The 12,421-nt window shown below is 35.3% G+C and overlaps 1 protein-coding gene across 5 annotated transcripts in view; it reads right to left on the minus strand.

Moving 5' to 3' along the window:
* Erc1 (ELKS/RAB6-interacting/CAST family member 1) overlaps nt 1-12,421 on the minus strand; it is a 522,872-nt gene that overhangs the window by 323,309 nt on the left and 187,142 nt on the right. For all 5 annotated transcript variants that reach the window (XM_077798217.1, XM_077798220.1, XM_077798218.1 and 2 more), the window contains 3 exons: nt 12,243-12,380; nt 10,658-10,798; nt 9,828-9,968 (listed from right to left, as the gene is read on the minus strand). In XM_077798217.1, the coding sequence (XP_077654343.1) occupies nt 9,828-9,968; nt 10,658-10,798; nt 12,243-12,380 (420 nt within the window). The remainder of the gene's footprint in view (nt 1-9,827; nt 9,969-10,657; nt 10,799-12,242; nt 12,381-12,421) is intronic.

The raw sequence follows: 12,421 nt of genomic DNA on the forward strand, positions 1-12,421 counted from the left end.
TTCTCAAATTCCTACAGATAGTTCACTTACTAATTTCATGATAAAATCTACTCTCAAATTCCTACGGATAGTTCACTTACTAATTTCATAAATATTTATGTATTGATTTAAAAAATGTGATTTCCAGATATAGCCAATAAGCTACATTTTTGTTTTGTTGTTTTAGATTTTATTTTAAATGTCAAAAATCATGTAAGCATCTTCATAAAGAATAAATAGGTCTGTTCTGCATGGAAAACTATAGTAAGGTCAGCTCCAACATGCAAAGACACTGGATGTCATCATTGCCACCTTTACAAGGATAAGAACAAAGGCTGAACAAACTGAAAATTAATGACTTTTCTTGGACCTGTTAGAAAATTGAGATCGCCGAGCAAACTGCCACCCAAAATATGAAGAAACACATATATTGGGAGAGTCAGAAATGAGATCTACTCATCTGGAACAGAAGCAACTCATACAAGCAATTGCAGGGTCATCATGAGGAATTGTTGGGGGCTGAGTATGACAGTAAGAAACTCGTAGAGGGGGAAGAGTTTTAGGGGTCTCTACCATACTTTCATATACTTTACAACCACAGGAACCCCACCAGATTTTTTAAGTGAAGAGCTGAGAAAAATCTCTGTGGTTCTGGCAGAAGAAGAGAAAAGAATAAAAATTGTGAAATACCCTCAAAGCGTTCATCTAAAATTTTACCAGAGCTTTATCCCACCTAGAAGGATGACATCTCACCTACTCTAACCCCCTCTAGCCTTCCATTCAAACCTAAAGGTAGAAAACCAAAACTGAGAAAGGCTTGTGAAGATCACAGCCAGGAAGTTAGGCCCATGAAATACTGAGACTCAGGATTGTGAATCTCACCCTCTCTTATCCCTTACTACCACCCCAAAAGGCTCCAGTATGGTAAAAGTGGATTACATTTGAAAAGAAATGAAAGATGCAGACTCACTTTGAAAAGCAAAGCCCACAGGCAAAAGGAATCTGAAGCTTCTGGCATCTACAGCAAACTAAATATAGCCCAATTTCTAGCCAGGATAACAGACAAGTATTATACTACCAGACTATTTCTACTATCCAAAAAAATTTTCAGCTTTCAACAAAAAATTACAAGGCATGCTGAAGGACAAGAAAAAAATCATAGTCTGAAGAGACACAAAACCAGACTCTCATATTTGACAGAAATGTTTGAATTATCAGAGAATTTGAAATAAGTATAATTAATACAATAAGGGCTCTAATGGGAAAATCAGAAAACATCCAAGAATAGATGAATAATTAAGCAGAGAGATGGAAGCTCTAAGAATCCAAAGGAAATACCAGAAATCAAAAACATGTAAGAGAAATAAAGAATGCTTCTGATAGGTTGATTAGTAAGTTGGACAGAGGGGGCGGGGACTATTAGTGAGCTTAAAGATAGGTCAACAGAAGCATTCCAATCTGAAATTCAGAGAGAAAGAAACAACATAGAACATCCAAGAACTGTCTGGGAAGTAATTTCTTTCTTTCTTTTTTAAATAAAGATATTTTTTAAAAGATGGACAAAATATCTTTATTTGTTTTATTTATTTTTTATGTAGTGCTGAGAATCGAACGAGGCAAGTACTCTACCGCTGAGCTAAAACCCCAGCCCTTGGGAAGTAAATTCAAGAGATGAAATATACATACTTTTAATACCCAAAGGAAAAAAGGAGAAAAGAATAGAAGAAATAATCTAAATAATAATAGCTGAGAATATTTTAAAACTATTGATACTTATCAAACTGGAAAGCTCCCATTATCAAGCAAGATAAACACCAAAGCAAAACAAAAATCAGTATTAAGGCATCTCATATTCAAACTGCAGAAGACGAAAACAAAGAGAAAAGTCTGAAAGTCCTCAGAGAGACAAACAAATCTGATAAAAAAAAATTCATCAGATTCATCATTAGAAACCACATCAGTGCCCAAAGCCTGGCCTGGAACCCCTGCATGCCCCTCCTCTCCAGGAGTCCAGAAGGGAACACCCTGCAGCTGCTGAGGTTCCCTACCCCACCAACGTGGGGCTGCACTCAAACCACCTCTATCTTGGAACACTGCAGCCACTTCCATAGCCCTTCCCACATGGTAATCTCCATGACAGGACAATAAACAGGGCCAGGAGGCAGCCAGCAGCACCATATGCCACAGTGTGTCAATAACCGAACAGGCCGCCCAACCCCATCCCACAGCCCATCCTTCCCACCCCATCTCTGAAAGGGGTTGATTCTATCTTGGGACACCTCTACTGCCATCTTAGGTTACCTCCACTGCGACCTCTGCCATCTTTAGTTGGCACAGATTCCATCTTGGGGTACCAACTGAGGCCTGGAAGCCCAACAGCAAGGTACTGTTGGGCTTGATGCTATTAGCCACCACCAACTAGGGACGTGGCCACTTCCATCTAGGGACAACAATTAGGACATGGCAGACAGTTACCAAGGTCTCTGTGGGCCAGGTTGCACCAGAGGTGTCCCTACTAGGTGTGCTAACAGTCACCATCCTGTTGCAGAGGCAACAGGGAGCCTTGCATGGGGTTGCCTCTTGTTTGTTTGTTGTTTTTTTTCTCCTGCTAACAGCCAACTTCTTTTGATTCCCCACTTGTCCTATAATCTATAATACCTCTATATTCTCACACACATCCTATCTCATAAACATCACATCCTACCCACCCCTTTCTCTCTCTGTCCACCACTAGAAACTATAAACCCTCATGCAAACCTACTGGCTATATAGCAGAAAATAACTGTACACTTCTGTTTACAGCAGCAAAACTGTAAATGTCTAAATAGAATCTAATTGATTTATGGCTGCATATTAGTTGCATTAAACATTGATCTCCCCCTAAAAGGTGAGGTATTCATAACCTGCAGGGACACTATAAGATTATAGGGTAAAAACTACAATACCTCAGACTCACACTGCAAGAAAGAAAGACACATAGACAACATGAAAAACCAAGGGAGGAAAATGCCACAAACAAACCAAGATACTATAAAAGAATCCATTGATGTAGATGAAAGATGAAATGACAGAGAAGGAGTTCAGAATGTACATAATTAAAATGATCTGCAAATTAAAAAATGACCTGAGAGAGCAAATACAGGCAAAAATTGATCACTCCAACAAAGAGATAAGAGAGCAATTACAGGCAACTATTGATCACACCAACAAAGAGATAACAGAGACAGACAGCAAAAGATTACTTCAAGAAAGAGATAGAGGGGGTCAGGGTTGTCGGTCAGTTGTAGAGCACTTGCCTAGCATACATGAGGCACTGGATTCGATCCCCAGGACCACATAAAAATAAACAAAATAAAGGTATTGTGTCCATCTAAAACTAAAAAAAAAAATTAAAAAAAGAAAGAAATAGATAGAGATTTTGAAGGGGTAAAAAAAAAACCCAGAAATCATAAACCAAATAAAAAACTTGATAGAAAGCATTACCAACAGATTAGATCATTTGAAAGACAGAAGCTCATTAGAGCTAATAAATGAATTCAGCAAAGTGGCAGGATATAAGATCAACACGCATAAATCAAAGGCATTCCTGTATATCAGCGACAAATCCTCTGAAACGGAAATGAGGACAACTACTCCATTCACAATATCCCCCCCAAAAATAAAATACTTGGGAATCAACCTAACAAAAGAGGTGAAACATTTATACAATGAAAATTACAGAACCCTAAAGAAAGATATAGAAGAAGACCTTAGAAGATGGAAAAATATACCCTGCTCATGGATAGGCAGAACTAACATCATCAAAATGGCGATATTACCAAAAGTTCTCTATAAGTTCAATGCAATGCCAATCAAAATCCCAACAGCATATCTTGTAGAAATAGATAAAAGAATCATGAAATTCATATGGAATAATAAAAGATCCAGAATAGCAAAAACAATGCTAAGCAGGAAGTGTGAATCAGGCGGTATAGCGACACCAGACTTCAAACTATACTACAGAGCAATAGTAACAAAAACAGCATGGTACTGGTACCAAAACAGGCGGATGGACCAATGGTACAGAATAGAGGACACAGTAACCAATCCACAAAACTACAACTATCTTATATTTGATAAAGGGGCTAAAAGCATGCAATGGAGGAAGGATAGCATCTTCAACAAATGGTGCTGGGAAAACTGGAAATCCATTTGCATCAAAATGAATCTGAATCCCTATCTCTCGCCATGCACAAAAGTTAACTCAAAATGGATCAAGGAGCTTGATATTAAATCAGAGACACGGCATCTGATAGAAGAAAAAGTTGGTTATGATCTACATGCTGTGGGATCGGGCTCCAAATTCCTCAATAGGACACCCATAGAGCAAGAGTTAACAACTAGAATCAACAAATGGGACTTACTCAAACTAAAAAGTTTTTTCTCAGCAAAAGAAACAATAAGAGAGATAAACAGGGAGCCTACATCCTGGGAACAAATCTTTACTCCTCACACTTCAGATACAGCCCTAATAACCAGAATATACAAAGAACTCAAAAAATTAGACAATAAGATAACAAATAACCCAATCAATAAATGGGCCAAGGACCTGAACAGACACTTCTCAGAGGAGGATATACAATCAATCAATAAGTACATGAAAAAATGCTCACCATCGCTAGCAGTCAGAGAAATGCAAATCAAAACTACCCTAAGATACCATCTCACTCCAGTAAGATTGGCAGCCATTAGAAAGTCAAACAACAATAAGTGCTGGAGAGGATGCGGGGAAAAGGGCACTCTTGTTCATTGCTGGTGGGACTGCAAATTGGTGCAGCCAATTTGGAAAGCAGTATGGAGATTTCTTGGAAAGCTGGGAATGGAACCACCATTTGACCCAGCTATTCCCCTTCTCGGTCTATTCTCTGAAGACCTAATAAGAGCATGCTACAGGGACACTGCTACATCGATGGTCATAGCAGCTCAATTCACGATAGCAAGACTGTGGAATCAGCCTAGATGCCCTTCAATAGATGAATGGATAAAAAAAATGTGGCATTTATACACTATGGAGTATTACTCTGCATTAAAAAATGACAAAATCATAGAATTTGGAGGGAAATGGATGGCATTAGAGCAGATTATGCTAAGTGAAGCTAGTCAATCTTTAAAAAACAAATACCAAATGACTCCTTTGATATAAGGGGAGTAAACAAGGACAGGGTAGGGACGAAGAGCTTGAGAAGAAGATTTACATTAAACAGGGATGAGAGGTGGGAGGGAAAGGGAGTGAGAAGGGAAATCGCATGGAAATGGAAGGCGATCCTCAGGGTTATACAAAATGACATATAAGAGGAAAGGAGGGGTAAGACAAGATAATACAAATGGAAGAAATGATTTATAGTAGAAGGGGTAGAGAGAGAAAAGGGGAGGGGAGGGGAGGGGAGGGGGGTTAGTAGAGAATAGGACAGACAGCAGAATACATCAGACACTAGAAAGGCAATATGTCAATCAATGGAAGGGTAACTGATGTGATACAGCAATCTGTATACAGGGTAAAAGTGGGAGTTCATAACCCACTTGAATCAAACCGTGTAATATGATGTATTAAGAACTATGTAATGTTTTGAACGACCAATAATAAAATAAAATAAATAAAAAATAAAAAAATAAAAGAAAGACAGAAGCTCAGACAATGAAGACAAAATGTTCAATCTTGAAAATCAAGTTTACCACACAATGAAGATAGTAAGAAATCATGAACAGAACATCCAAGAATTATGGGAAAATATCAAAAGACCGAATATTAGATTTATTGGGATAGAGGAAAAAAATGTACAATCTCTTCAATGAAATAATATCAGAAAATTTCCCAAATGTGAAGAATAAATTGGAAAATCAAATACAAGAGGACACCAAATGTACAAAATAATAACAGATCTACACCAAAGCACATTATAATGAAAATGACTAGCATACAGAATAAGGGTAGAATTTTAAAGCCGCAAGACAGAAGAATCAGATTACATATAGGTGAGACAAATTTGGATCTCAGCAGATTTTTCAACCCAAATCCTCAAGGCCAGGAAATCCTAGAATAACATACCAAGCTCTGAAAGAAAATGGATGCCAACCAAGAATCTTATATCCAACAAAATTAAGCTTCAGGGCTGATGACAAAATAAAAACCTTCCATGATAAACAAAAGTTAAAAGAATTTACAATAGGAAAGCTGTACTACAGAACATTCTTGGCAAAATATTCCATGAAGAAAAAATGAAACAACGATGAAAATCTGCAAAGGGAGGAACTATACTAATGGAAAGGCCAATCAAAGGATAAACAATGTCAAATTAAAACCAAAAATAAAACAAAATGACCAGGAATACAAAACATATTCAAATAATAACCCTGAATGTGAATGGCCTAAGCTCATCAATTAAAAGACACAGACTGGCAGAACTGGATTTTACAAAAAGACCCAACAAATGCTGCCTTCAAGAGATTCATCTCACAGGAAAAGACATCCACGAGCCCGTGAAAGGTGAAAGGATGGGAAAAAATGTATCACTCACATGGACCATGCAAATAAGCTGGGGTTTCTATCCTCATTTATCAGATAAAGAGGACTTCAAAGTCAGTGAAAAGGATAAAGGAGGACATTTCATACTACTCAAAGAAACCATACATCAACAAGACATAACAATCATAAATATCTATGCCCCAAACAATGGAATGTCTATGTATATCAAACAAAGTGTTCTTAACTTCAAAAATCAAATAGACCACAACACAACACTGGGTGACTTTAACACACCTCTCTCACCACTGGATAGACCTTCTAAACAAAAACTAAACAAAGAAACTATAGAACCCAATAAAATAATCAATAATTTATACTTAACAGATATGTATGGAATATTCCATCAACGAGTGAATACACTTTTTTTTTCCCCAGCAGCACATGGATCCTTCTCCAAAATAGACCATATGTTATACCACAAAGAAACCACATCAGGAAGAAAAGAGGTAAAGTATTTAAAAGTGTTGGAAGGGAGAAACGCCATTCTAGAAATCTAGATACACTGTAATTACTCTTCCAAAGAAAAGGAGAAAAACAAAAATTGAGGAATTCACTGTCAGATGCCATGTGCTGCAAGAAATTAAAAGTTGTTCTTCAGAGAAAGGAAAATGAAAGAGGTCAGAAACTCAGACACAGTATACACAAAGAAAGGAAAAAACTGGACAACAAGTAAGTGAAACGAAAATTGCATCTTTTATGTTTCTTAAATGATCTAAAAGATAACTATTTAAAGTAATAGTAAAAATGTCTGGTGATTAGAGCCTACAGATAAATGAAATGAATGGTAACAATATAATAAGGGAAAAGAAGAAGAAATTATGAATATTCTATTTAAGATACCTGTACTGCAAATGAAGTAGGATAGCAATGACAGAGTACTTTACACTAGCTAAAATTATGTTGCAAACACCAGGACAACAATTTTAAGAAATTTTTAATAAGTATAATTTATATGTTAAGAAAGGAGAAAAAATAGAATCACATAAATACTCAGTTAAAACTAGAGAATGGGGGTAGAGGTGTGAGCACTTGAAGCTTTGGGTTGAATCCCTAGCATGGGTTGGAGAGGGAGGGGTTTGGCTATATTATCACAAAGATAGCAGGGGGCAGGAGGGGGGGCAGGAGGGAGGGGCAGGAGGGGAACCAGAGACCACAAAGACCAAAGCTTGGAAAAGTATAATTAACAACTGCTTTCTGGGATTAGAGTACTGTACTGAGTAAATAATGTAATAGGGAAATATCAGTAACGAACTTTTTTATTGAAATAACTAAATAAGGTTTCTTTTAATAACTTTTTATAGGAAAAGAAGAAATCAAATGACTAAACATAATTATTTCAGAATTATTTCTAGAAAATAATTTGCATAATTTTATTAGTTAGATTTTACCAGGAAAATAAATTATTCAAGGCATTTTAAGAAAAGCATATTTTTATAGATAAAATAAAACTCATTATAAGGATGAAGGTCAAAAAAGCTGCTGCTAGTATACAGGAAACCAGAAAACAGAGATCACACCACAACTCTGATGATGATTTCAGTTTCCTCAGCAAAAAAGGGAGTTCTTTCCAAGACATTACTGGACATTATGAGTATGAGTAATTCAGACAATCACAACATGTTATTCTCTTCTACCGTACAAAACATATAAAAAACCTTTCTTTTATGAAAATCTGAAACTGGAATCCTGCTGACAATGGGATCTACAACACATTCCAGGCTTCCTGCTGCAGAAAACAAGGACTGTGATGAATAATCATTATCTAATATCATTTGTCTTCTACCCTCCATATAAAATATCAGTCAAATATGCAAATAAGTCACATATTTATAAATAAATGGCTATCCTAAGATATTCTGTAAAATGGGACAATGTTCCATCCCATGTCCCATGCCTGTCATGCTGAACACTGGTAAAATTAATATTCTAGAATTTGGAAATAATATGTGATATAGTTCCCAATTTCCTTTTTTAAATTTTTTAAATTAATAAATGACAGCAGAATGCATTTCAATTACTATTATACATATACAGCACAATTTTTTAAAATGAAAATAAATAATTGCTTAAAATAAAACATAGGAATATTTTAGAAGAAAAACAGACATGGATAGAAGTAATAAATCAGAGAAAGAGAAAGCCACCAATCTCCTCTTCCCAATTATATATTTTCTCATAAATATAGATAAAAAGCCTAACATAAAAGAGACCATAAATGATGAACTATGGTCTCAAATATAACAAATAGAAAGAAAATGTAATACTGTCACAAACAAACAAGTTTAGAATGTTCATAACATTATTCCTGGAAGTGCCTTCTGTTTTACAACCCTAAATACATTTAACAACTTCAAATGGAAAATTACCTCCAACCTTTTAATGTCAAAATACAGCTGTTGCCATTATATAGCAAAATGGAGAATGTAAGCCATAAATGGTTTTATGATTTTTGTTTATTACAGCCTTAAGATACTTGCACATTTATGTACATGTATAGTTTATTAAATATATTCTACGGACTTGTAAAAAAAATACAACTGTCAAATCTAAATTGGTTATAATTGGAATCCTTAATCTCAAATAAAGGACTTTCCCCACACAATTCGAAAGTAACTTTAAGCTACTGGATTTTCTTCCTTTCCTTAGCCTCAGAACATGATTTCCTAAATGAAGATAACATGTTAGTCTATGGAAAAAGAGCAAAAGTAGAAGTCTCAAGACTAAGCTCCACCCTTCATTCATCAGTCAATGAATTAAATTCAGTTAATGTAATTGCTCAGAAGTCTAAGTTTCAATTCTCATAAAGTTAGATAGGTAAGAGATTTAAAAATCGAAAGGGCTCTGAAAACTATGAATTGCTACTTAAATATTACAGAAGTATAAAGCAAAGAAATAAATGATAAATATCTACACCATTCCTAACATTTTCATTGTGTTTAAGTACCACTGTTACATTATCTCCTTTCAGGAAGTTTAATTCTAATGGAGGAAAATATCACAGAATTGAGATTTTTACATCATAGTCTCAAATGTCATCAATAAGGGAGGTATATATTTTAATCTTCCTCTAAACTATAAATTCTCTAAGTGATTGGGGTTCTAATGAATAAAATAAAGTAGGCTAAGAACACTAAAAAAAAAAAAAAATCAAACAAGACACAAATTACCATTTCAAACTTTGGGGGTTTATTATTCCACTTGTAAATTATTCCATATAAACAACCTAGACTTACCTACTGTGCTTTTAATTAAAACAAAGTAAGAAAATGGGAAACTTTTTGTTAACCTTTTTCAGCTGCGATTCCATTTTCAAACATTCCTCCTTCTTCTGCTCCAGAGCAATCTCCAGTGTCTTGAGTCTTGAGTCCTTTTTCAGGCCTGAGGAAGCCAGGGAAGAAGCATGCTCTTTCAGATCCAAGAGTGAAGCCTAAAAGAAGCAAGAAAACCTAGAATAAATATGCAGATTGAAAATCTGAAATTTACTATCATGGTGGCTTGCAGTTTCTTTCCATTTCAAGAACATTCATGAACTATAAAACAATATTAGCTTTAGCTTTCATGTATTAATTAAAATAAGATGGATTTCTAAGAACAGTGACTTTGAGTTCTAACTATACATACTCTTACCCACAAAACAAAAGTAGATCAAGCTTTGTGAATATAAGGAGTCAACTTTAATAGCTTCATAAACTTAAAGATAAAACATTTTTTTCCTTCTAAAGGAAATATTCTATTAGGAACTCACTTCCACAAATTTTCCTAAAGGTATTGGAAAGAAAATTCAGAGAGACCCTAAAGCTCTTTCATTATTGTTTTATGACATGTAACAGGTTTTAGTTATTTTAGACTATATAAAAATACCATTAACAAGTAAGAAACCATCACAAAACATGATGAAAGAGAGAGCAAAACTTAGGGAATAAATAAACCAATTTTATTATGTCTTTGCAAAACTCCTGAAATATCCTTTGAGTCATTCACAAAAAGCCTGCTGTAAGAATATTAAAATCTTCCATCAAATACTCTTCAAATATAAAACATAAACAACTACACATACATACAACAATGCAATAACTAAGCAAACCAAATAATTCCATTTTAGTGATTTTAACTAACCTCTTTCTCTGAGAGGTCGCCTTGCAACAGGCTGACTTTTTCTTTCAAGTCTTTAAGATCTTTTTTGTAGTTATCAATTTCCTCTTGCTTCTCTCGCTCATCTCTGTCCCGCTGTTCCTTTAAGCGTTCAATTGTTCGCTCCTGAAGACAAAACACATCAACACATGAGGAAATTCCTTTCTGTGCTTAATATGACTATAACTCTACTTTTAGCTGATAAAGTGACACTTCTATCCTCTGTTCAAAAGACTGGTAAATTTTTTAACAATTCACTTTTTAAAAATTTATCCTTCCTTCCTATATTGTCATAACAAAGCTCCGGCTTTGCTTTTTTTGACTTCCAAGTTTTCTTTTCCTATAATTTCAAATATTCAGATATCACCAATATAGTCTCTTGAAATATTCCCATTTAAATTCAATTCCCAAATAACTAAAAATTTCCATACTCACCCATGGGACAAAAACTAATATTTCTTTTTTATAATTCACACATTGACTATAAGTCAATGGAAATCACAATTCACACATCAAGAAAAGGGAAGGGAAGAGACTATGAAATGTTGAGCCTAAAGTATACAGGAGGGTAAAGAAAAGAAAAATTATTTAAAATTATGTCTGTCAACAGATGCTCAGGAAGTTACAAAGTTGAGCAATGTTAAGTACATTTCCAAGTGATATTTCTAAGTATATTAAGGGAGGAAGGCTTGATCCTAGCATGTTATCCTGAAGCCTTCTGAGTCCAGGAGACTTAAGGAACAGTGACCCTGCCTCTTTAAAATAATCCAATTAAAATTTGCATAGAGATTATCCAAACCACCTTCTAAGACATTAACATTGGCCAGCCAGAAGCAACTTAAAATCCCAGCAAGTTAGGGAGGACTCCAAGTTCGAAGCCAGCCTTAATGAGACCCTATGCAACTTAGTGAGACCCTGTCTCAAAAAATGAAAATGGACTGGGAATGTAGCTCAGTGGTAAGGCACCCCTAAGGTTCAATCCTCAATACCACCCACTGCCCAAAAAATACATTAACACTGGCCAGAATAGGCTAGTTCTTTAGTCAACCATTTATGAAAAATAACGTTTACTTATAAAGCAGTATAAAGTAGGAAGGTCCAGACTAGAAAATTAATAAGAACATTATATTAATGAATAAAATCTATGAAAATATTAGGCAACAAAGTAAACAGTAAAGGAGGAAGACTATGTATTGCCTCCTGATATAGTTAATGTCTGGTAATGTCTCACATTCCCACATTCTAGTTGACCATATTAATAAAAAGAAATTTTCTTTTTCTTCAGAAAGCAGCAAATGGGGATCATAAGGCTCATTCTTTAGAAAAATCAGTCAGTGCCCTTTAGCATGGAATCCGTCTTGCCTGGGAGCAGGTGCTTAAATTGACAAGAACTAAATGGATTTGCTTTCCCCTTTACACTAAGTATATTGGCAACAGTACAGTAGAGTTCTTTTTCCTTTTGCTAAAAAGGATCTCTTCTGTATTCTACAAGCAGTTTTCAATTAATGAGAAATCAAGAGAAACATGACTGTGAAGTGTCCAGACCCTTCACTTTATCTTCAAGACTCACTTTCTCTGCAAGGGCCTCCTCCAAAGTCGTAAGGGCAGTGTCAGTGTTGGTGGTGTCAGCCTGCAAGGATTTGACTCGTTCTTTCAAGCTGCTCATCTGCTTTTCCTTATCTCTAAGTTGCTCTTGAAGATTTTCAATCTGTATGCATTCACATTAAAAAGAAAAAAAGACATTAAGAA

The sequence above is a fragment of the Urocitellus parryii genome, chromosome 5, assembly GCF_045843805.1.
Source record: "Urocitellus parryii isolate mUroPar1 chromosome 5, mUroPar1.hap1, whole genome shotgun sequence".
NCBI lineage: Eukaryota > Metazoa > Chordata > Mammalia > Rodentia > Sciuridae > Urocitellus > Urocitellus parryii.